This window comes from Corticium candelabrum, chromosome 15, assembly GCF_963422355.1.
Source record: "Corticium candelabrum chromosome 15, ooCorCand1.1, whole genome shotgun sequence".
In the NCBI taxonomy this organism is placed as follows: Eukaryota; Metazoa; Porifera; class Homoscleromorpha; order Homosclerophorida; family Plakinidae; genus Corticium; species Corticium candelabrum.
The window spans coordinates 1,689,594-1,714,593 of record NC_085099.1 but is presented as its reverse complement, the minus strand read 5'-3'; the positions used below and the strand labels follow the sequence as shown (position 1 = coordinate 1,714,593).

At 44.1% G+C, this 25,000-nt stretch overlaps 8 protein-coding genes across 8 annotated transcripts in view; 5 read left to right on the top strand and 3 right to left on the bottom strand.

Moving 5' to 3' along the window:
* The window catches only part of LOC134190587 (uncharacterized), a 12,899-nt gene extending 9,532 nt beyond the window's left edge, over positions 1–3,367 (top strand). Inside the window, exons 13-16 of the mRNA XM_062659040.1 lie at positions 278–503; positions 2,731–2,831; positions 2,905–3,025; positions 3,179–3,367. Coding sequence (XP_062515024.1) covers positions 278–503; positions 2,731–2,831; positions 2,905–3,025; positions 3,179–3,221 — 491 coding nt within the window. The 3' untranslated portion in view covers positions 3,222–3,367. The remainder of the gene's footprint in view (positions 1–277; positions 504–2,730; positions 2,832–2,904; positions 3,026–3,178) is intronic.
* A 124-nt stretch (positions 3,368–3,491) lies between these two features.
* Positions 3,492–8,164, top strand: LOC134190590 (cell division cycle 7-related protein kinase-like). Its single transcript, XM_062659044.1, has 6 exons — positions 3,492–3,688; positions 3,818–3,898; positions 3,958–4,087; positions 4,152–4,245; positions 5,948–6,090; positions 7,184–8,164. Exons 1-6 carry the CDS (start codon positions 3,538–3,540, stop codon positions 8,043–8,045), a joined length of 1,461 nt encoding a protein of 486 aa, XP_062515028.1. The 5' UTR covers positions 3,492–3,537; the 3' UTR covers positions 8,046–8,164.
* Positions 8,165–8,268: 104 nt separating this feature from the next.
* Positions 8,269–12,808, bottom strand: LOC134190594 (syntaxin-6-like). The gene is made up of 7 exons (XM_062659048.1): positions 12,647–12,808; positions 12,265–12,433; positions 11,984–12,142; positions 11,797–11,913; positions 11,624–11,730; positions 8,590–8,684; positions 8,269–8,529 (listed from the first exon to the last, which is right to left on the bottom strand). Exons 1-7 carry the CDS (start codon positions 12,679–12,681, stop codon positions 8,453–8,455), a joined length of 759 nt encoding a protein of 252 aa, XP_062515032.1. The 5' UTR covers positions 12,682–12,808; the 3' UTR covers positions 8,269–8,452.
* A 205-nt stretch (positions 12,809–13,013) lies between these two features.
* Positions 13,014–14,484, top strand: LOC134190593 (uncharacterized). The gene has a single exon (XM_062659047.1). The coding sequence runs from the start codon at positions 13,062–13,064 to the stop codon at positions 14,301–14,303; it is 1,242 nt and encodes a 413-aa protein (XP_062515031.1). The 5' UTR covers positions 13,014–13,061; the 3' UTR covers positions 14,304–14,484.
* Position 14,485: 1 nt separating this feature from the next.
* On the bottom strand, positions 14,486–16,932 carry LOC134190589 (WD repeat-containing protein 47-like). The gene has a single exon (XM_062659043.1). It carries the CDS (start codon positions 16,901–16,903, stop codon positions 14,492–14,494), a length of 2,412 nt encoding a protein of 803 aa, XP_062515027.1. The 5' UTR covers positions 16,904–16,932; the 3' UTR covers positions 14,486–14,491.
* Positions 16,856–18,419, top strand: LOC134190592 (death domain-associated protein 6-like). Its single transcript, XM_062659046.1, has one exon. The coding sequence runs from the start codon at positions 16,938–16,940 to the stop codon at positions 18,222–18,224; it is 1,287 nt and encodes a 428-aa protein (XP_062515030.1). The 5' UTR covers positions 16,856–16,937; the 3' UTR covers positions 18,225–18,419.
* A 96-nt stretch (positions 18,420–18,515) lies between these two features.
* Positions 18,516–22,539, top strand: LOC134190588 (caldesmon-like). The gene is made up of 2 exons (XM_062659042.1): positions 18,516–18,607; positions 18,671–22,539. Exons 1-2 carry the CDS (start codon positions 18,565–18,567, stop codon positions 22,342–22,344), a joined length of 3,717 nt encoding a protein of 1,238 aa, XP_062515026.1. The 5' UTR covers positions 18,516–18,564; the 3' UTR covers positions 22,345–22,539.
* A 98-nt stretch (positions 22,540–22,637) lies between these two features.
* The window catches only part of LOC134190591 (long-chain fatty acid transport protein 4-like), a 4,366-nt gene continuing 2,003 nt past the window's right edge, over positions 22,638–25,000 (bottom strand). Inside the window, exons 2-6 of the mRNA XM_062659045.1 lie at positions 24,285–24,823; positions 24,117–24,186; positions 23,845–24,046; positions 23,459–23,668; positions 22,638–23,382 (exon numbers count right to left, since the gene is read on the bottom strand). Coding sequence (XP_062515029.1) covers positions 22,639–23,382; positions 23,459–23,668; positions 23,845–24,046; positions 24,117–24,186; positions 24,285–24,594 — 1,536 coding nt within the window. The 5' untranslated portion in view covers positions 24,595–24,823 and the 3' untranslated portion in view covers position 22,638. The remainder of the gene's footprint in view (positions 23,383–23,458; positions 23,669–23,844; positions 24,047–24,116; positions 24,187–24,284; positions 24,824–25,000) is intronic.

The following is a 25,000-nucleotide window of genomic DNA, read 5'->3' as shown; positions in this document are numbered from 1 at the left end:
ACAGAACAGCAAAATCCAAATTTATATATATATATATATATACAAGAGCAAAAGCCAAATTTCATGTCTACATTTTGATAACAACTAACTACAGTAGTGAGTATGATGCAAGCCAACAAATAAAGAAATTAAACTAAATGTTGATATCAGTAATTACAAAAAAGATTGAAATCAAATAAGAATGAATGACTAAAATCTAAATGTTGGGTCGACCTCTTGCTAGAGCATGATGTCCGACCGAAATTGTCATAAATTCCACTCTGTTATACTGTTTTAGATGTGGGTGGTGTTTATCAAGAGACGGATGCACCCGCCTATGTTGATTTTCGTGCGGAAGCGCAGCTGCATGCGAAACAGAGGGAAGAGTGTTTGCGTAAGGCGGCGGAAGCGTTTGCGAAGAAGCAAGGAGAGTTATCGCAGTATTACTTGCATCAGGGACAATTGCACACGGAGAAGATGCACGAGGCGAATAGAAGAGCGTCGGCGAAGATATTTGAATCAGAGTATGACGAGATGCTTGTCATCTGTTTGGCTGTTTACGTGTTGCTGTCCACTAGTCTATGTTTGTCTTTTTTGTTTGTCTGTTAGTCTATTTGTTGGTTTGTTTGTCTCTTTGTCCATTTGTTTGTTTGTATGTTTGTTTGTCTGCCTACCTGTCACTCATCTTGTTTGTTTGTTTGTCTGTCTGTCAGTCTTGTCTGTCTGTTTGTCTGTATGTCTTTTGGTTTGTTTGTTTGCTGTCTATCTGTCAGTTGTCTAGTCTGTTTGTTTGTCTGTTTGTTTTTGGTTTGTCTGTTAGTTTGTCTGTCTACCTGTGTCAGTCGTCTAGTTTGTTTGTTTGTCTGTTTGGTTGTCTGTCTGTCTGTCAGTCATCTTGTTTGTTTGTCTGTCAGTTGTCTAGTCTGTCTGTTTGCCTGTTTGTCTTTCAGTTTGTCCGTTTGTTTGTCTTTCTATCTCTACCTGTCTGTCTGTCTGTCTGTCTGCTTGTCTATCTGTCTGTCTTTTGTTTGTCTGTCTGTCTCTGTCTGCTTGTTTGTTTGTCTGTCTGTCTGTCTGTTTGTCTGTCTGTCTGCTTGTCTGTCTGTCTGCTTGTCTGTCTGTCTGTCTGTCTGTCTGTCTGCTTGTCTGTCTGTCTGTCTGTGGTCTGTGTTTGTGTGTGTCTGTCTGTTTGTCTGTCTGTCTGTCAAAGAAATATATTTTCATAATCGGAACTACAGACTTGGACAAAATTATAGGGACAACTGACATTTTTGTGTCTAGTCTAACTTTGGCACTGAATTTTTCTCTAGCAAAACCAAACGTTTTTCGAATTTCTTTCTTCATGGATTGCGCCATTGTTAGTATGTAACATAGCTTGAGTTCAAGACTGCAGCTGTACTTACTACCTACTGCGCATCTAGTTTGCTTTGAAGAAGGAAGACGGCCATTCCTACTTTTCTTGTCTTCGTACACGTTCATTGCTCTTGGATGCTCATTCTTGGCATACAATCTAAGAATGCTCTGTAGTAGAGAGTGAAAGCAATTTGTGGGTCCTTTTATCAACATTATGAAAAAAAGGCGAATCATCTGTTTTGCGCATTGATTTCGCGCATGTCATCACAATTTGAATTGTTTTGCCATTTTAATCAATAAACAAACTTCAACGTATTCAAAAATCATGGGACACTAATTAATTACAAAAAATCCTGCTAAGACAAAAACTAAAAAAGTTATAGCAACAAAAGAACATTGACATGCCACTTTCGGTCCACGTTTTACGTAGCAAAATCTCAAACTGCTACCGCCAAAATGTCAGCTGCACTAAAACCGCTGCCATTGAGACCGCCAAACTTAGGCGATAAGTTAGCCTGAACGTTCAGCTGCACGCAGTTGCAGAGTCTTGTTCCGTGCGATATTTCACGAGTTGCAGCGATGCCTGATGCGAATCCAATCGAGAACTTGTGGCATGAACTCAAAACTGCTGCCAACCGTCGGGAACCGAGAACTGCAGCTGAGCTCTGGAATGCTCTACAAGAGGTGAGGCGGGAACACTCGGTACTGAGGAACTGGTGAAGGGCTTCAATTTTCCTTCGCGTTATTAAAACCGGCTTTTTTAAAAGCCACTAAACAAAATCAGAGAGAGTCTAACTTACGACGCTTACACAAACATGACGTCATACACTTAGGTCTCGTTTTCCGCAATGCGAAACGTAAAGAAAGCAATTTAGGGTCTACAGTATTCTCAAGAAACCTAACAATCAACGCGGTAACTATTAAGTTCTTAACAATATTGATAGTTGGTAAATTGTGACCTAATTATTGTGTTACTACATACCCACAGCGGGGTGCCCCTATAATTTTGTCCAAGTCTGTATTACAGGCTAAATCAGAACTATTACAAGCTAAATCAAACTACGCAACTCTTAACTAAAAGTCTAATATATGATACACTACAGTTGACCCTGAGAGGGTCTTACAATAACTATTTATTAACTAATGAACAAAAACTGAAAGGTGTTCAGTTCTGAACTGCGCTGTCTGTCTGTCTGTCTGCTTGTCTGTGTCTGTCTGTCTGTCTGTCTGCTTGTTTGTCTGTCTGTCTGTGTGTCTGTCTGCTTGTCTGTCTGTCTGTCTGCTTGTCTGTTTGTCCGTCTGTCTGTCTACTTGTCTATCTGTCTGTCTCTGAGTCTTTGTCTCTCTGTCTTTTCGACTCTCCACTTTGTATTATACAAATGTTCTCTTTCAACGTAGGAACGTCGGTAAACCCCCACTTGAATTTATGGATCTACACATGCTTCACGTTACAGAAGCTATAGAGGCTCTTCAAAACACTTTTGCTTGCATCAAAGCAGGTAGACAAACACCATACTTCACATCTTGTTTGACTCACAATTGATTTTGCCTCCATTCTGTTGTCTCTCGTAGTTGAACCACAACGTCGTCCGCGTCATCTTACTGTGGTGACAGGTAAAGGGCTACACAGTAAGAGTGGAAGAGCCAGAGTGAAGCCTGCCGTTATTAACTATCTGAGGCAACATGGATACAGGTCACTACTGTAGTATATAATGTAGACCCACTCGCTATAGTTAAGAATGCCCGGTTCTGGTATGATTGATTATTATACGGGAACTGGGGCGATTAAATGTGGGTGGAGGTATGTCGAACTGCTGTCGTGGTAACCCGTTTGATGTGTTTGCAGATATCAGGAGGTCAATGCCGGCAGGATTAGAATAGATGTGTGATGTTACATCACAATTGAGTGGACTTGTAAGGTGATATCACTTAGTAACGTTTATTTTTAATTAAATTGAAACATTCGGGACATTTCGTTCTGCGTAAAAGTTTTATTAGTGTACAATTCTACGGCAATAAGGCTCGTTTAACAGTAGCAGTTGCACACGCATTTGTGCGTTGCACCAAGACGTCTCTGGTGTTAACATGCTGGTCTTAAAATACACGGTCTTAACATACGGGTCTTAACATACGGGTCTTTAAGTATCCGGGTAGCGGCTTGATTTCAAATGCGTGACTGCTTTGCAGTGTGGGTGTGCGTTTGATATGATTGAAACTTGTTCGCGTAAAAAACTAAGGAGTCTTCGCCACGACTCTACGTCGGCTCTACTTAATCCGAACGCAGCGACGACAGCAACTGCGAAAAGCGGCGACAATCGTAAACGACAGCGAACAGAAGAAGACAAAGACATCTACAGTAAGCACGAAACCCTAAGCAATACACTTAGTGCTTTTAGGATTGTCGATTTTGTTAATACTTTTGAGTATGTTAGTGTGCGCATGCGCAGAAAAGATTTTTAGATTGTGATTGTTCCTTACTTATTAGGTGACTCGTCGATTGGCTGTTTGCTCTCAAGCGTTCCTCTCGTTGCCGAACGCTTCAATGTTCTGGAAATGATCGGACGAGGTTACACGCGCTATTTCTGTTGCCATGCCGACTATTTCTTTCGATTCGTTGCCGTTCAGGTACGTTCAGTCACGTCTATAAGAGTCACGTGACCGGAAATGTAAGAAAACTCTACGCTCTGAAACACGTTGTGCCAACCAGTTCTCCTAGAAGAATTAGCAATGAGTTGAAATGTCTGAATTTGTTGAAGTAAGTGTTTTGGAATGTTTGATGGTTCGAGTTGATATCAATTAATTGTGTGGGAAATTTGTAGAGGCAGAGAGAATATTATTGCCATCGAGACGTGTTTGAGGTGGAAAGATAATGTTGTGATAGTGCTGCCATTTGTTTCTCATCAGAACTTCAAGGTGTGTGTGTGTGTGTGTGTGTGTGTGTGTGTGTGTGTGTGTGTGTGTGTGTGTGTCACTGTGTGTGTGTGTGTGTGTGTGTGTTCACAGTTTCATGTATCACACACATTCGTTTCTCACGATTACTCAGTGATGAGACTGAGCAAGTACAAGGACAAAACCCGTAAATGTACACTCAATAACATACGTTCATCAGTTAGATCCCTATTTGTTGCATGTCTCTTTCCCATCATACAGACTCAGGGTGGGCGGGCATTACCATTACCCATTTCCATTTATGTACACGTGACACCACAAGTGAGCAGGCAAAGATGTTACTCAAGGAACAAAACAAATCAGCATTAGTCTATAGTGGTAATAGACAAGACAGTCACACAATATACCGTGTATTTGAGGCGAGCAGACATGGACACCGAAGAAGTTGAGACGTATGATCCACATGCTCTGGTTGTATCGCACATGCACATTACAAGAATAATGGTGTTGGTGAAATCCAGGCGTCCTGTTGTTTGGATGCGGGCGGGTGATGAGAAACAGACGTGCAACAAATATGGTAGGGGCCTAGCAAGCCATCAACTCAGTGACTCATTATGACATCTCGAAGTCTCACATGCTACATACATGATACTTTGAATATAGAATGCTCAGACATTGGACTCTGGCTGGGTTGTTAACATAGACTGGCTGTTTGTGATTGGCAGTGCGACTATTTGTTATTCGTGCCACACAGATTTCCTTGTATAAACACAGCGACGCCATCCATTGTTCTAGCATCACTCAAACTTCAAATTCGTTGCCAATACAAGTTGCAAAACTATTGTGAAGTCTCTCTCTCCTTGATAACTCAGTTACACAACATCATGACAATTTTGAGTTGTCACAACAAGGATGCCATTGCCATGGTGATGGTGCCAAGTGTGGTACTTGGCATTCATGGCTAGCTTACTACTGTTATGTACTGTATTCGCCTGTAATAACACTCATGCCCAAGTATAAGCCCAGGATACGCATGCAGACAAAACAAAATGGGGTCCGCAAAACATTTGTCTCCATCTGTGTGCGTTTGATGAGCTGGTGTCAGTGTTAAGTGAAAGTGCTTACCGCTAGACTCGTGTCTTCGTTGCAGTTACCTACCCAGATGCTTCTGACGGGCTTCAGGCCGACCATGTGTGTATAGTGTTTAGTTTCCATGTGTAGGATAGATAATTGCAAGCATAAGTATTTAGATGATGACTGGCCAAATGACAGCATTTGCGACCATGTATACGCCTAGGACCAAAATAACGCCCATGCCCTAGTATACGCCCAGAAAAGTGTTTCTTTTCTATACGCCCAGGGCATTATTACGGGCGAATACAGTATTCTAATTGCTGCAGCTACTGCAACTGGTCTATCTGATAGTAGTCTATAAACAGCAAACGGTGTATAAAGCATTTAGCAATCGTTGATCTAAGGGCACCATAAATACCAATTTTCGAGCTTTGGGCTTGATGAATTTGTTGATATCAATATTACTCAAGTGACTTCAGAGACTGATTTGGGGCCAGAATTTTGGCACCGGCCATAAATAGGGCCGGCGACACCACAACTGTCGCCGCTGATGCAATGTGAAAGGGTCTGGCTGACTTCATTGACTTACCTCTATCTAATTTTCATAGTTTTGTTGCTAGCAAGCCATTCACGTTTGTATTCTGTTGTTTAGGACTATGTTGGTGATATGAGTGTCTCCGAAATGCGTGACTACGTGCGTGGACTTTTCATCGCTCTGAGAGGCGTTCACTCCATGTCGATCATACATCGCGATATCAAACCGAGCAACTTCCTTTACAACAGGCAAACTAAAGAGTAAGTAGAACAACGCACAACAGTCAAACCTACACTGCAAATCGTGTATGACAGCACACACACTTACCTGACCATCTCAGAGCTGCAGGCACAACTTTAAAGGAGAACTCTCACCAAATACTAAAACTTGTTGAAAGAAAGATACAAGGCCTGGTATCTTCCTGCAGGAAAACTATGGTCCAGACAGCCACAGAAGCAGAGAATGGGCAACGAGTTGTTCAGACGATTCCCTGTATGTACACAAAGTCTTACTCTCTCAAAGTAACTACTTTAGGTTTCACCTTACCAAGTGCTCCTAATGCACCCAAAATTCAGCGAGACATGATCTGTGAACTAATCTAAGAAGGGTCTCCTTCTGAGGTTGTATTGCCACAGTCGATACTTGTGTGATAACTTTGGGGTCCCAGTTTGTTTTAGTTAATAAATCACAACTTGACACCATATGTCTCACAATCCTTACCTTGAAATGTGCACAGATATCGGTCTTCCTTGCTAACCAACAATCAGAGTTACGCTCATGCCACATACGGGTACTAAACACGCCTATGCAGGTAATTTCAATGCTTTATTTCTTCGTTACGGTAAACTTCTGCAGTAAACGGTTGGAAAGGGTTGTGTCATGAAGTGACAGCTTTCATCTGAGAGATGGTTGATTTTGGTGAGAGTTCTGCTTTAATTGCTGTGATTTTAGACCATACTAGTTGGCCTACAAGTACGCATGCTCGTAGCGCACGTCAGGTAGTAGCTGGTCTAATTAAATGCAGCAACCAAGTAGACTACTTTTTAGGCAAGAGTCTCTACTGGGCAGTGGGTGGGTGATTGGGCCATTCAATTTTTGCATTGGTGTACGTACTACCTGGTATTTGTGTTTCAAACTTTGTCATTCTAAATATCAAAAAATTGAAAGCATAAAAATAAAGATCTAAAACGTACAATTAGAAAAAAATGGAATGACAAAAGAAACATCAAATATTACAATGCAAAATTGAATGGCCCAAGCGCCCACTGACGATTACTGCTGTTTGTTACCGAGACTAACATGTTGGACTGCATGCCCAGTGTCTAGATGGATTGCCTAATTTGTTGTCTGTAGGTTTCGACTGATTGATTTTGGACTGGCACATCTTCCACCTGCCAGTGAAGCTTCGGTCGGTGACTTCGTTGATGAGGATACAACGACGACATGTGGACCATCAGTTCCCACCACAGTGAGACGCAGCACTCGCCTCGTCTCTCCCTCATCGTCAAAATCTAAACAAACCGGCTGCGTGTCGTTGTCCACCCGAACCTCGAGTTTACATTCGTCACTCAAAGACGGTCCTAGTAAACACAACAGACACACGTCGGATCGAAAACGTATCCGTCAACGTTCGGCGTTCTCAGCCATTCCTTTTGTATCGTGTCATTCCAAGTTGGAACTGAGACTGTGTCCGACGCGTCACAAACTGAACGAAGTGTGTAACGTCTGCTGCTCAAGACCAAGTCAGGAGACACCGCGGGATGGCACCCCCGGGTTTCGAGCACCCGAAGTCTTGATGAAATCGCCCGACCAGTCGGCGGCCGTCGACGTCTGGTCGGCTGGCGTCACGATGCTCTGCATACTGTCATCGTGCTATCCGTTTTTCAAAGCTCAGAACGACATGGAAGCATTAGCTCAGATTGTCACCGTGTTCGGCAGCCATCAGTGTGTCAATGCTGCTCGCATCATTCACAAAGACTTGGTGTGCAGTCCGGAGGTGACCGGATGGGACTTGAAGGGGCTATGTCGGCTCCTTCGATACGGAAAGGATCCCACGCCGTCGTGTGAATGCGGCAAAGGGTTGGGGGAGAAACGCGAGTGTTGGAGGTGTCTATCGGACGCAGCCTATGAGTTTCTAACGAGATGCTTGGATCTTAACCCTTTCACACGATTCACAGCTGAACAAGCTCTAGCTCATCCGTTTCTACTCGATTAGAATTATTACGTATAATACTCGATTTGTAGGTAATTTATTTTATAAGAAATTAGTGAACTCACACTTTATTAATTATGTACAGTGATTGAATATAGACAAACAATACATTGAACCCGAACCACCAAATTGATCAAAGTTTCACTCATTTAGACTGACACGTGATAACACCACATGACAGTACCACGTGACAACATAACCATAGCAACCACACAATTCTCGAGTATCACTTCATGTCACATTTATCTGCACAATAACATTACCCTACAATGAGTCTACTTAGCATAATATCTTAACAAAAATATCAGGAAAGCAACCACACGGTATCCAACAACCGCGAGCACAGTCCATTGAACCAGAAACAGAATGTGTACAAGGGGTATATAAAATTCATTGATATCAACAGTTAGTCACGTGGCTGTAAACAAGATGACGATTACTACGATGATGATGACGAGCACGAGTATCACGCAACATTGCTTTTTATCTGGAAAGAAAACGAGAAAAGTGAGCACATTCGCGTACCGATCACCGGGAAAGTACCGACCGTCTGACAGTTTTAGCGCACGATCCACCTTTCGCATGACGCCCTTCAGTTTGTTATCTGTTCGGTCCATGTCGTTGTCGAGATCATCCAACATTCTAGTCAAATATTCGGTTGTTATACATTCGAACTTGCGAACACGCAAATCGAGTTCGAAAACTCAACACGTCTCGACAATTTCCAATAATCAAATGTGCCCTTGTGTTACCTCGCACACTACACTACTACAGTACAGTAATACTGAGTATGTACAGTATCACTATTCCAATCATTTTCCCGATTCACCTCACACTACAGAGTGCCAGACACTCAAATTTAGTGTGTACATTTAAGTTTTTAGTTAGGATAAAAGCTGCATTTACAATATGCGAAAGGGTCACAACACACCCAAATAGAATGAGTTCCATTTGAGCGTCACTCCTAAGTATCATCTAGATTTCAACCGATCACAGCCAACTAGAAATGTACGTGTTGCTTCAGTGAGCCTATGGTTCATGGTTACTGATTTGGATGCTGTACTCAAGGTGAGCAGGTCTAGACTGTGTAGGGAGCTGTCCTTACCTGTGGATGCATGATCAGCTGCACGATGTAGACCCGCATTCACAGGAGAACACATGGAAATAGATTTTGAGCGCACGCTGGCGATCCAGCAGAGTTCAAGAATACATGCAGCGATGCCTTGCTGAAACCATATTTCGAATGGTACAGTACAACGCGTGTGATGTGACGTGACTCAATGCATGCCACTCTCACGCACGATGACGATAGGATGGAGCAGGACGCTTGAGTGTTGCATATTGTCAACGCAGCTTAAAGGTTCAGAAACAGAGAACACTTAGGAAAGCCCATGTTACATAACCATAAAGAAGTACATATGGCAAGCTGCGATCATGTCTCGTTTAGTGGTGCCTCATTTCCTGCATTCACACTGAGTAACATGAGGTAACATAACTGTTGCCTGCTAGTGCCCTCTAGATTACCCTTCAACTATTCAGAAACCATTGTGGTGCATGAGTACAGGTGTTACAACCTCATGTCAGCAAGACCGAAAGTCTATCAGAACGTGGATCAAATGAGAAGCATAGACATGATAGAAAGTATCAGCATAAACTGGACTGTGTCTCTCAATGCATGCTTACGTCCCAGCATGACACAATAACTATTAAAGAAACTGTTAATAGAGTAGAGAGTTGACAGTAATTTGAATGATGACTCGATCAATCAGCAATTATGTAAGACACCTTATTGCATTCTATTTCCCTATTCTTGCATATTCATCATCCAAAATGTTGCATAATGTTTGTCAATCACTCTCAGCAAATTGACCTACCCCCTACAAACACACCCACGTGCTACACATTTCCATAAACGTTGTTGTAAACAAAAAAATGGCTAAAGTGGTGAGTCTAGTTTCGAACAATCAAAGGAAAAGGTAAGTGATTAAACAGGAATACACCAACATGTATTTCAAGGTTCTCGCTAAAGATTTTTGGGAGGGTGGCATGATTGGCAGGTTTAGGATGCACGGGACACGTGCACTGGAGCCGCAAGTGAGATAGACTTTGCATTGTAGCTATTGCGTGTAACGTCCATTCAAGTGCCCTTGCAAGGACATTAACTTTGATCACCAGTAAGCCCTCCTTAGTGATGTTCATCGATTGCGCATGCAAGTTTCTAGACGGAACTACAGAAAATCTGTCTAGTTAGGTGTTGATTGACGTTAACCACTGTTGTTGAAGCCATGACTAGTCTAGAGTAGATTCTAGGTGTACACTTCCCGTACAAAAGGTGTACAAAAGGTGTGCTTTCCGGGTCACTGGACGGGCATCTGGGACTAGAATCAGAGGCATCCAGGACTGCAAGGGACTGCAATTAACACGTGTGTATGTCTGGAGCAACCCTATCATCCCGTGTTACTTTGCAAGAGACTGCGTTTATGGCTATTGTCACCTTTAGTATTGTGTTTTGGTAGCATAGAATTCTCAAACATTCCTTAGCTGTAAGTAGCGAAACCCTGTATTGAAATAGGAAGAATGTTTACTGTACAGTGACCTGTTGACAGAGTCCCTGCAATAGACTATTGGGGGTCTCTATGAATAACGATCTCCCCCATCTAGTGTGTTACCAAGAACGTGACACAATAAACGATTGTTGGTACCCATTGCACCCTCCAGCGTCTTCAACCTCCAGTGTCTTCAACCTCCTTACCATCTACCATCTATGTCTCTCTAGGCATCACATCATTCATCAATACAGTCAGAGGTTGACAAATTAGGGTTACTGCATAAAGAGACTCCCTAAGGCAATAAGTTGGCGACTTAAATACGTCAACTGTGTCAATCAGTGACCAACTAATAAAACATTTTATTTCACTATATTCCTGCATATTCATCATCCAAATTGTTTCATACTACTTGGCATTCACTCTCAAACAAAAACCCAGAAACAACAAAAGACTGGTCCATCCCTGCATGTTGTAACCTTCTATGAATACTTGAAAACAGACCTTGTGGCTAAACTGGCAAGACAGGTACCTCCTAATAAATCAGAGATAAGTCCTAGCTTACAAAGACACACATACACAATGAGTTAGACTCACTGGCCTATGAATAATGATTAACCATCTAACTTGCATTGCCACCAGAACTTGACACAGTAAACTATTAGTTGGACCCACTGGCACTTACTGCAGCCTGGAGCCTCAAGTCTGCTCACCATCTACCCCTTTAGACATCACAGAATCCCCACAATCAAAACACAACGATAAACACACATGCCTACATTCCACTGCGGGTACACTCACATGCATGTGTTCGCCAGATGTCAAAACGCGCAGCCATATGACTGCACAGACCTGACCCCATGTCAACAACCAGAGGTGAGAGACAAACAATGTAACAACATATGCGAGCAATCAGACGAGACTGACGACACACAATTGACTCAAACACGGACGTAATCGAAGTGCACTCTAGATAGCAAGTAAACTGCGGTACAGTACCATTAGTACCATCCTTACGATTACACGCCGACTTACACTGCTTGTTCTTCCAACTCGTCGCCGATTTGTTCGCCCATCTGTTTCAACACGCCGACGCTCTGCCCGACCACGTCCAACTGCTCGTCCTGTTGGTTGATCATTTGCTACAACGCACAGCCCGCCACTCGCATCGCGACTTATGATTGGTCGCCGCCTTGCTACAAACTCACCTGCTGTTGTTGCAACTGCTCTTCAATGAAATCTTGATTATTCCTCTCGAGCTCGTTGTCTAGCCGCTGGTAGCGACTCTGTGCCTTCCCACTCCCACCCGAACTCCCCATCAGGTCCTTCCGTCAACACAGGAACCACAACAGTGACCTAACGAGAACTAGGTGTACGCGGGGCGCAGACACTGACCTTTCTTCGGCTCTGTTCTATTTTCGCTTTAGTGGCGGAGCTGTTCGTGTGGTCGGCGATTCTTTTAACCTCCTGCCTCATCTCGGTAACAAACTGTCGCCTCTTTTGGATTTCATCCGCGTCGAGGCGGAATTTCGCCGGATTTCTCTCAACAGCGCGTGTAGCTAGTCAAGGACCAATCAGAGAACACGACCGACGCGAAGTCCGCCACACAACGAAACGACGCAAAACGAACACGTACAGTCGCGTAAACTCACTATACGTACGCAAGAGCGGATATGAATAGTCTCGTCGAGGTCTTCGAGGTCCCACTCGATGCTCTTCAGACTGTTCTTCAATTCGCCGGTCACCCAGTCATACTCCTGACCTCCGGCAGTCGCCGGTGAGTCAAGCAGCACACGCCACCGCTCATAGAGCTGCTCGGAATTCTTCAAACTCTGCGTCACCTCACTGTGAAACACAACCGCAACTCAATCCAGCGGTCAACGCCCCACAAACGAGAAACGTGGCGCCACTACACGGGGTTATCGCCTTGTGTGTGCGTTTTCGACGGCTTTCCCGCGCTCTACAAAGCGACGCGTTCGATAGGAATGAGAGCGTTTTTCGCGAGGCGTGAAATGCGAATGAGTTCGGAGTTTGGAGGCCTCACTTGACCCGACTTACTCTCTGACGACGAAGAATGGATCCTCTAATGACATACTGCAGTTGAGACGTCGTTGACGACTGTTACATCGCTTCCGTAACGTTCCCTATAAGACACCGTGATTTCTGGGGAACAAAGACGTTGCGAATGACGTCAGTGTCTGATACGGTTACCACCCCGTGGACTGCCCCAACGTTGACAAAGTCCCGTATAATTGATGAGGTAGATTGTAAGCATGGCAACGAACATGTGCTCTAGTCACGTGAGCATGCAATAACCCAATCAGCATTCAAATCAAGCTTTGCATTCCGAAGGCGGAGTCAATGCGCCTACCTCACGTGTGCAAACGACAACACGTGAGCACATCACGTGCAGATTGGAGTCTAGGGGCCTCACAACCCAACCTGTTGTTGTCAACATCCCAATTTTACGACAATGGCAGAACAGGATCAGCAATACAAGTACTACAGCTTCAAACCCATCAGCTCTCCTCTAACATACAGTGTTCGTGACTCTGCCGACAGCTTCGACAGCGACTCAACAGAGGCAAGCCTTGGCTACACCAAAGCATTCAGTCGTGTCGCCCCCAAAGCAGTAGCAGTGAAAGGCGGTGCAACACATCATGACCACGCCTACTGGCGTGACAACAACCTGCAGCTTGCAGCAGACGACAGCGACATTGAATCCGATGTCTCTCTACCGAGATCTCCTCCGAGGTCGCGCCACACTCGTCCAACAAGCTCTAACCTGTCGGTCTTGCCTTTGAGTGGCAGCAACCAAAGAGATGAACGTGTTGACCAGGAGGCCCACAGCGAGGAGGACGAACGCCATGTTGTGCACACATACAGCTTGAGAGATTCTGGTCTGTACTCTCACTCTCCATCAAACAATGGTGAAGACCCTACGACCATGGTAGAGACTGATGCTGGAGCAAGTAGAAAGCTCCGTCTAGTAACCACATCTGCAGCATATGCATCAAGGCAGGAAGTTGATCGAGACCCTGCAAACTTGGTCATCAGCCCTAGTGCTGTGTCAGTCAGGATGGAAGCTAGTGATGAGCACAACTCCGATGGGCTTCATCAGGTTTCTCCTCTAAGAGAAGAAATGACTGTGAGTGATACAAGAGTCAGCAACCAAGCGGTAAGGGTGACTTCATCGCGTCCTGTCTTTCTTGCTCGATCCAGAGAGTCAAGACTGAGGCTGTTGAAATCCGGTGGTGTCGAACGGTTTGCTGAAATAGCAACCAAGGAGCTGCAGCAGCAAGATGCAGTCGCACTGGGACTTCAAGCATTCCCGATCACTTCGGTTGAACAGACGACAGGAAACAGTTTCATCAGTAGGCCATATGATCCAAGAATCATAGGAAAAGTCATCAAGACAAAAGCCGGAAGCATCCATCAGGTCGAGTTGCACAGACCTTCGGATGGACCGTTTGGTTTCACTATAGCGAAGGGTACCGTCAATGACAAATCGGCCATCTATGTTGCTAAATTCAAGAACGGACAAGGACACCCCGAGAAATTTTTTACAGGGCTATTGGGGGTTGGAGACAAGATTGTCGCTGCTAATGGAGTTAAACTTAAGAAGAAATCGATAGACAGTGTGCATGAAATCATGCAGTCATCAGACAAGCTGCTACTGACTGTCAAGCCTCGACTGCTGAGCTCAGACTGGTAGTAATGCATTCGTTATAGTTTATATGAAAAGTCATGGCACAGATAACTAGTATACAGTTCTTTGTATAGTCTTTACAAAATGATGCTGCTGTCGAGGCAACATCATATGCTGCTGACAATGTGTAGCAACATTGTGCTCGTACAAGAGTTGACAGTTCAATATATATATAAGTTATATTTGCAATATAATCATGTCACGTTACTCGCTCGTTTCCACAGTTTCACGGTATGATCGGCGCTTGTGCTAGCAAAACCGATACCATTAGGATGCCACCGACACTGAATTACTTTATCGCTGTGCTGTGCAACACAGTAGGGTACCAAGTTAGTACGACTGTCCGAAAGAAGAGGTGAGGCGTTTGTTAACGAAAGTGTTGAATCATACGATGCAGACAAGACGTCGTAGGTATGAGGAGCGAATCGAACATTCCTGCACTCAGATGCATGAACGGGAATCGTTGCCATTGTCCGACCAGCTTGTATATTGTACAATAAAATCTGACCATTTTCTAGTGCTGCAGCCAACAGACGATTGTCGTCGCTAACACACACTGACAATACAGCACTGCTAGGGCAATGGTTGTCAGATCCATTCCCTAGGACAAGAAAGCACTGTTTGGCTCTCAAATCCCAAAGTCGAACGTACTGATCAACAGATCCTGATGCCACCATGTGTTCGCCCCAAGGATATAATGATGTCACGTGATCTGTATGACCAATCAGATGGCCGATTGTCTGTGCAGTCTGGGAGCAATCTGTGATATGTATTGCACAATTTCCTGCTCCACCAGAAAGTAGTGACAGTGAGGTGCTCGATATGAATGCAATATCTCTTACTGTGCCATCATGTATGGTTAGAGTCGTCTCAGCATCACTCTGCGTGCAATGCGAACAATTAAACTTCATCAGCTTCACCGCCTTGTCATTCGATCCCGTTGCAATTACATCATCAAGTGGACTCCATGCCATACAATAAATAGATCCCCGATGATAACGATTTCTCTTGAACAAAACGAGTGGCGACTGACTGATATCTCTGCCGAGTTGCAGCACTCGTGACGAACAGATCCGAAGAGTTCGAGAATTTGATCCAACGGCAAAGAAATCGCCACGAGGACTAAACGCAATCGAACGAATGGCTTGTACGTCGTCCACAGACGCAACTGGATTGAACAAAGGCATACTAACAGACGAATCTGATGACTTCTCCCACCAACGAGTACCTCTAGAACGTCTTAGAATGTCTGTTGAGTCATTCTTTTTACGATTTTGTTGTGATGAAAATCTGACCGTACCAGGCCACTGATAGCCAGTAGAAAATGTAGGATCGTTCTCATCGTTTCTATCCGTCTCAATATGTCTTTCCTCGGCAGTTTCCTCATGAGGTGGAAGTACTGGAGATGATAATAGTTTTGCTGCTAAGGGTATTGACTCTCTTGGATTCTTCGGCGTCGATGTGTCCATAGGAGGTGGCGTGGCTGGTGGAGTTTGTGTAAGACACTCGGTTTCATGCCATCCATTCACTCTGTGATCTGTTATAACAGAATGTGTAAATCTAGATCGAATCCCATCTGCGGTAACCGGACGATGAAATAGTGAGCGTTGCTGTCTAAGAGTCGATGGTCGTGTGTCACCATTCGCTCCCATTATTTCTGTACGCGTTCTCCACATTTCATTGCCACGTTCCATGTCATCAAACACATGAGATACGTCTGTATCTAATCGATGCCTGCTATGCCAACTGTGTGCACTGCCTGGTCGTTGCTCTAGAGCACTCAGACTCTTTGTTATTAAATCTTTTGATGGAGAGATACGACTGTGTAACCTTATCTCTTCTATTGTCTCTATTCTTTCGCTCTTCGTTTCCTTAAGTTGCTGGCTACTCATATGAGATACCCAGTCAGCAAGAGACATGTCTATATGCCGTATACATGTTTTAGCTACCAGTACATCCCCAGATGACAGCCCGTTTTCTGCCAATTCTTGACCATCATGAGTCTGGTTCATGATACATTCGCATCTCTCATACACAACACCCTTACATATCAAATTCAACAGTCGCCCTCTAGAAGGATTCAGCAACAAGCCACCTTTGTCATCAGGAAGAAAATTTACCACCAAACTATAAACCTTATCAAACAACTCCATCCGGGCATTCATACAGTCCCACTTCCTGTATTCAGAATGAGCAGATAATTTGGGAAGTGACAGGAGGAAGCAAAGAGCGGCGTACTCCTCGCGTGAAGGACACGTTTTCTCAATACAATTCAAGACATTCAGTACGTTTTCCACATCGAATTCCTTCTTAATCGCTTCACATTCAGCTTTCATGTCCAACATCTCCAGTAATCTCTGTTTCTCGATTTCGAAGCGGAAGGCTTTAGCGTCAAACAATTTGAGAGTCTCTAACGGTTTCGCGAATTGAATGGCGTCGTCCCAGCGTCCATCCATCACCAAGGAACGGAGAAAAGCAGCGTCGCCTGGCAACGCACATTCACTCACGCCCGACTCCTTCTCCAAGCAACGAAGCGTTCCGGCGTAACGATGATCTCTCAAGTAGCCAAGAATAAGCCTCACAACATCACTCTCATCAACATTCATTTTAACCTGTACTGTTGTCACACAAACGTCGCGCATGCGTGTTTCGCCTATCGTAGATATGGCGGAATTTGATGTGATCGTGTTGTCAAGCGACGACGAATCGGGCGGCGAGGATTTCGTCTCGCTCGGCGATCAGGAAGAACGCCTAGAAGCGTTCCTAGCTCGTCTGTGTGGCGAAGTCGACGAAGAGGCGAAGGGTCTGGTCCGTCTTCGTTTCCGCCAATGCCATCCTCTCTATCTCAAGTCCAAGGCATTTGAGGAAGAGCTGAGTCGATGTACGGACATCGTCAACTCTGGAAACGTGCACGTACTGGTAGCCGACGTGCTGGATTTGTTAGAAAAGAACAGCAGAGTGACACAAGTCAAAGAACAGTGGAACAGGCGGCGGTATGACACTCCTGAGAGGGATCCATCACAGGAGCAGACGACGGGCTCTTTCCCAGATGAGGCGACTTTTTCAGAGAGAGAGACTTCGGAGTTTGACAGAGATAGTTCGATGTCTGTGTCGATGGCTTCTGCATTGGAGCATTTGAATGGTGAAGGTGAAAGTGGTGGGGAGAGGCTGAGAGGAGAGACAACAGAGAGAAACCCGTCATCGGGTACGTCAACATTACAAGAAAGACTTAGTGCTATGAAACAACGCAAAGTGAAGAACCTGGAACGAAAACTCGAGGTTCTATCGAAACACATCAGACGTTGTGAAGAGATAGAAATTGATTTCGACGACTTGGACAATGAGCACAGCACTTATCTTATGGAAGACAAACTCAAGAGGAAGTACCTCGAAGTACAAGGCAAACTTTGTAGACTAAAAGATGAGATACTGGACACAAGTGATAGATCCTTCAAATATAGTGGCTCGGAGTATGATATGATCAACAAGGTAGTCACACGATGGGTAAGAAAAAACAAGGATTTTCCTGATGTAGATGACATTAGAGAAGTAGTGAAGAAGGCAAACAAACGACATGATTTGGGAATGTCAGACGAAAGAGTAAGGGAGGAAGCAAAGACTGTAATGATGGATTTAGGCAAAAAGCTACAAGAGTTTAGACAGAAACAGTTTGTTCGTGATTTTGGATCACATTTGACTGATTCAATTCACACGCACGAAGATCCTGCTTACTATAACGATGATCTTCGAGTACAACTGGAACAACAAGATGCATTCTATGAAGAAGCGATGGAAAATCTTATGGAAGACTTTGTTAGGAAACAAGAGAAAATAGGAGACACTGTAGACACACAGACAACGCCCACACATTCTCCCACAGTCCCAAGTCAAGTTTCAGGAGAAGACAGTGTTGAAGAGGAAGTGTGATATCGTCGAAGTGGGAGACATAAATATCAATAACAAACAAACAGAGGAAAATGTTATATGATGGTAAAATCAATGAGTAAATAGACTACCTAGTATGATGGCAGCTGTATATTTTAATACACTTTACTTTCAATCAAAGCTGTCACGAGCATGAACTCAAACTAAAATTGGTATCATCTGACTTGTATTTGTAACTTCGTGCACTTGTTCAACTGTGTCTTATCGTTCACGTGACAGCAAGACCGATAACACGTGCACGATATCCGGGACCCGACGTTACCGTGAACACAAACGTCAATATCGACTAACAAACTCAACTCCACTCAATCTATCACAACGAATGGGCTGTGGATCGTCTAGTGTTTCTTGCACCAGCGTGCGCCGTAAGTAATCAGCACAACATTCACCAACATGCGTTTATTCTCTAATCCGCGCTCTCTGCGCAGCAACTCTTCCTTCCTGGTGGAGAAGACCGCGAGATCAGGACTCTGTCCACGTACCTCTTGATCCAAAAGCGCGAGCGGATGCCCAGCGGCAGCGACACGAGCGTCTGCAAGAGCACAGAGGCTCTCAATCACTGAAAGCTGAGGAACTGTCATACAACCGACGTGAGGCGAGTTCACAGAGTGCTAACAAGTCGCCAGACATCCACTCATCTGATCACGCGACGGGAGAGGCAGGCAGCAGGAAATCTTTGCGCAATAATGGCGAGACGTCGGTAGACGGAGGGAAGAGCAAGTCTGGAGGTTCTGCGGGGGCGCGACCGAATGGTAGCGTTCCTGCTAGGAATAAACAAGAGATTCCGGCGCAGGAAAACGTTGAGAAGGCGCCTAAGTCTAATAGCAACGACAACAAGGTGGCAAAAAAGGAACCTACCAAGGGGGCGGAGCCCAAGGAAGCTCTTGCAGCTGAGGATGAGAAAGGGAAGGAAAATGGTTGTGATTCAGTCAAGAAGGAACCAAATAAGTCAGTTGATGGAGAAAGTAAAGTTTCGCCTACAACTGCAGGGGTGATAGCTGTCAAGGGTGAGGATAGTCATAAAGGGAAGGACGTGAATGTGAAACCGAAGGAAGAAATAAAACCAACACAAGAAGCAAAGCCTGATAAGGAAGACAAAGCTACAAGTGCAAAAGAAGATGAAAAGCAAAGAAAAGAGGAAATGCAGTCAACAAAAGAAACTACAACAGCTAAGGAAGTGGCGAATCCTAAAGAAGAGGCAAAACCTGTGAGAGATGAAGCAAAAACAGTGATGGAGGGAAACTCACCAAAAGATGAAAAAACATCAACAGAAGAGAAGAAAGAATTGAATGAAGTAAAACCGCTAAATGATGAGACAAAACCAAACCAGGAAGCAAAGCCAACTGAAAAGGATGTAAAATCTGAAGGTGAGGTGAAGCCACCAGTGGATGAGCCAAAACCCAAGGAAGAGGCCAAACTCAAAGAAGAGGCAAAGCCTAAGGAAGAGGCAAAGCCTAAGGAAGAGGCAACGCCCAAGGAAGAGACAAAATCCAATGAGCAGGTGAAGCCCAAGGAAGAGACAAAACCCAAGGAAGAGGCAAAACCCAAGGAAGAGACAAAACCCAAGGAAGAGGCAAAACCCAAGGAAGAGACAAAGCCCAAGGAAGAGACAAAGCCCAAGGAAGAGACCAAACCTAAGGAAGAGGTGAAAACCGTGGAAGAGGTGAAGCCTAAGGAAGAGGAAAAACCCAAGGAAGAGACAAAACCGCAGGAAGAGGCAAAGCCCAAGGAGGATATAAAATCCAATGAGGAGGTGAATCGCAAGGAAGAGACAAAACCTAAGGAAGAGGTGAAGCCTAACGAAGAGGCAAAGCCCAAGGAAGAGGCAAAGCCCAAGGAAGAGGCAAAGCCCAAGGAAGAGGCAAAGCCCAAGGAAGAGGCACAATCCAATGAGGAGGTGAAGCCCAAGGAAGAAACAAAACCTAAGGAAGAGGCAAAGCCCAAGGAAGAGGCAAAATCCAATGAAGAGGTGAAGCCCAAGGAAGAAACAAAACCTAAGGAAGAGGCAAAGCCCAAGGAAGAGGCAAAGCCCAAGGAAGAGGCAAAGCCCAAGGAAGAGGCAAAGCCCAAGGAAGAGGCAAAATCCAATGAAGAGGTGAAGCCCAAGGAAGAGGAAAAGCCCAACGAAGAAACAAAGCCCAAGGAAGAGGCAAAATCCAATGAAGAGGTGAAGCCCAAGGAAGAAACAAAACCTAAGGAAGAGGCAAAGCCCAAGGAAGAGGCAAAGCCCAAGGAAGAGGCAAAGCCCAAGGAAGAGGCAAAGCCCAAGGAAGAGGCAAAGCCCAAGGAAGAGGCAAAATCCAATGAAGAGGTGAAGCCCAAGGAAGAGACAAAACCTAAGGAGGAGGCAAAGCCCAAGGAAGAGGCAAAATCCAATGAGGAAGTGAAGCCTAAGGAAGAGACAACACTAAAGGAAGAGGTGAAGCCTAGAGAAGAGACCAAACCCAAGGAAGAGGTCAAACCCAAGGAAGAGGCCAAACCCAAGGAAGAGGTCAAACCCAAGGAAGAGACAAAACCCAAGGAAGAGGTCAAACCCAAGGAAGAGGTCAAACCCAAGGAAGAGACAAAACCCAAAGAAGAGGCAAATCCTATGAAAGAGGCAAACCCCAAGGAAGAGCTGAAACCCAATGAGGAGCAAAAACCTAAGGAAGATGCAAAGCCAACTAAAGATGAGGGAAACGTTAAGGAAGATGGCAAAGGACTTACAAAGGTGGCAGAAAACCCATCCAAACAGGAAGGAAAACCCAATGAAAACAGAAATACAGCAAATGAGGAAGCAAAGCCTGACAATGAAGCGAAAGCTTCAACAGCAGAGGCAGAGTCCAAGGAATTAGGTAAAAAGGTTGAGGGGGACAGTGACAAACCAAAAGAGGAAACTGCAAGTAGAACAGATAACTTATCGCAGGAGAAAGAAAACTCCAAAGAAAATGAAATGCCGAGACATAATGCCAGCCCACCAAAGGAAGAGGCCACTTCCAAAGAAGACACTAAACAAACAGTAGAGGAAGGAGAAACAAATGAACTGGGAACGTCAAACGACAGTCCAAAATCCACAGAAGCTGCTGAAGCATCAAAAGAACATGCAGCTGCTGCAAAAGAAGTAAATCATACACCAGAAGAAGCTATGCCTAAGAAAGAGGCTCCACAAACAGAAGAGATTAAACAAGCAAAGGAAGCAGCTTTTCCACCTCCTGCATCTGCAATGAGCCAATCTAGTGAAGAAAAAACTCAGCAAGCCACTTCAGACAAAAGTTCAGAACCGGAAGGAGAAAATAAAGAATCAGCAAAATCTGAATCAGGGGCGGCCAGTCAGGATGATACTGCAAAGAAGCCTGAACTACAGGAATCTGACACAGTAGAAACGGCAAAGACTGGTGAGGAGGCACCACCAGCCAAACATGAAACACTACCTAACAATCAAGAGCAAACACTTGGATCGGAACATGCAGACACAGCACAGAAGGCAGACGTCAATGTCAATGAGACAACACGTTCTGAACAAACCAACAAAGAGGAGCCATCAGATGCTACAAAACCAGACATTGAACCTGCTAGTAAGGCAACAGCAGAACACAGTATAGCAAAGCAGGAAACCAAAGAAGTAACAGAAGAAAAGGAAGCAGCCGAGAAACCAAAGGACAGCAGCACGCAGGAAGGAAGGGTAGCAGCACAGGGTGATGATAAACAGTCTGGAACAGTTTGCGAGACCCCAAAGAAAGAGGCTAATCCAAGTGATAACAAAAGTGACGAGACCACAGCAAATTTGGATCAGTCATCAGAACCAAAGTTGGCAGAGACCAAACCAAACAATGAATCCAATAAACTTGCAGATGAGAAAGGCAAAGCAAGCAAACAGCAACAAGTGGAACAAACACCACTAAACACACCATCTAAATCTTCAGACAAGCAGGACAAGGCTGCAACCTCAGTGACTGAAGAGAGAGCAAGTGAAACTACAAAGCAAGACAAGAACACAGCAGCGAAGCAAAATGACAGTTCAATACAAGAGGCAGGTGATGTCAAGAAGGCAACAGATGTACACACAGACAGCAATGTAACTGAATCACAACAGACAACAGACGGTACAGCGAGTACGTCATAGATAGTACTTGGTCACCTAGATGATAAAGTATAATCAGTTAGCTGCCTTGTATTCACTATTTCGATACAATCAGTTCTTGACTACTATTGTTTGATACAAAGAGATATTTTCTTATAGGTTGAAATGGGGGTGCTATTTTTCTGAACATCATTCTGCGATGTTTTGTATGCAATAATATGTGTTGTTACTGAGCAAGCCTGCAATGTGCTATGCAGTTGTATATGGGTAGACACCAATGTCTTGAATACAATCATAGTCATGATCACGTGGCCAATTGATGACCAGTCTGAGTGATTAAAATTGAATTTTGCCATTGAGAATAGCTTGATATGAGTCTTCATTCAGGACTTCGTATTGTTTGCTACCTCGGACATCAAGATAGAAAAGTGGGTCAGACACCTCATGAATGTTGTATCCTTCAGCTCGTAGACCCACTTTTTTTAGTTTGAATGTCCCAGTCAGATCACATGACGAAACGATTCGGATGAACATCGGGTGTGTGTAAGCAGGAAGTTTCTTCAATAGTTGATGCTGTAGTTCATTCAAGTTGATATCAGTAACTTGGTTTGCAGCAATCACAGCCATCCCTGCTTTTCCCTCCGTTCTGGGTATTGCAACTCCAAAAACAACCACATCTCGCATCTCTAACAGATCACTGATTATGGTTTCTACTTCTCGTGTAGAGACATTCTCTCCCTTCCAACGAAATGTGTCTCCAGTGCGATCAAGAAAATAGATGTATCCCTCTTCGTCTTGGATCATAACGTCTCCAGAACTAAACCAGACGTCTCCCTTCTGCACCACATTGTAGATCAGCTTCTTCTCTGTTTGCTCCTTGTTTGCATATCCATCAAACTGTTGGAACACCCCGTGTTTCTTCACCTTACCAATGATCTCGCCACATTCACCAGGTTTACATAAAACACAGAGACCATTGGAGTCACGAATTGGCTGCCCAGTTGTTTCATCACGTTTAATAATTTTGACAGGGTAAATGTCAAACGGATCAATCACAGAAAAATGACCACATGCTCCAACCTAAAGCAGACAAACAGTAGGATGTACACTACTGGTATAAGTGTAATAATTATAAGCAACAAACATACAACCATACTTTTCCAGTTGAGTTTATGGCAGCAACATTCCCTTCTGTTGCCCCATAGAACTCTCCAATATGTGAAACTTGAAAGCGAGACTGGAACTTCTCCCATAGTTCCATCTGCATGCCATTACCGAAAGCAAGACGAACACGATGTTGAGTGTCAAATGAGCGAGGAGGCTGAGCCAAAAGATAACGACACAACTCGCCGATGTATTGAACAGCCTTAGCAAAATGACCAATTATTTAGTAACAAAATTGTTACAAAGTGTGTGTGTGTGTGTGTGTGTGTGTGTGTGTGTGTGTGTGTGTGTGTGTGTCTGTCTGTCTGTCTGTCTGTCTGTCAGTCTGTCTGTCTGTCTGCCTGTCTGCCTGTCTGTCTGTCTGTCTGTACCACATACCGTGCAGTTATACTGACAACAATCTTCCCAAAAATGACTAGCCGAAAACTTCCTCCTAAGCACCACCGTCACTCCTTTTTGAATCATTATTCCCATTCCTAACACAACAGCATTCGTATGGTACAATGGCAAAGCACTATAAATGATATCTTCTGGTTTGAGACGCTGAGCAATATATACCGCCAATGAAAAATATATAAATCTAATAAATCAACAAAATGAAAGCAATATTAAAGTCATCAATAAACCTCGACAACAAAACACTGAGCCACCTATAGTGTGACACCATCGCAGCCTTTGGTAGGCCTGTTGTTCCGGAAGTAAAAACATAGAAAAGTACTTCTGCACACAGAAAACATATTTTCACTTTTGTAACAAATATGCACTAACTAAATTAGTTGCACTCACTAAATTTGTTTTACCCTACATATTAAACTCACGCTTTGGATTCACTTTGAGTCCTATTTCTGGTTTGGTGATACAACACGTTCTTAGTGCTGGTTCCATGTTAGTAGCAGTAAGTCTTTCCATTTCTCCATCTAAACAATAAAGCTTCATCCCATTCAAACTCTCCTGCACCTCCTCAACAGCAACACCCAATCTGGTTTCAAATATTAATCCCGTAGTGCATGCAGCTTTAACGCAATGAACAAGAGAATCTGATCGCAAGTTGTGATTAATGAGTGATGCAACAACCCCAATTTTTGACATGCCCAAATAAAGGGCCACATATTGAGGACAATTTTGCATAAATATAGCAATTGTGTCTCCAGGATGAAACCCAGCTATTCTGAGATAGTGACCGATTCGGTTAGATAGCTGATCAAGATCTTGAAACGTCCACTCTTTGCCCTCAAAAATGATAGCCACCTTGTTACGATTTGTAGAGACGGTTTCTTCGAACACATCGTGAACACCTTTTTCCTCTGCTTTGAGACGTTTGAGAACTGATGAGACATCCTTGAGCAACTTGCCTCCACTGCAATTTAACAAGTAGATTGTCTGACATTAGACAAAGAAAGGAAACAGACAACAGACAAATACTTACAAACAAACAAATACAAAAACAAACAGGCAAAGTGTAACAAATAACAGAAGTCAATCAGTCGGCTAGTAAGCCAACAAGACAAGCAGACAGACAAACAAACAGACAAAC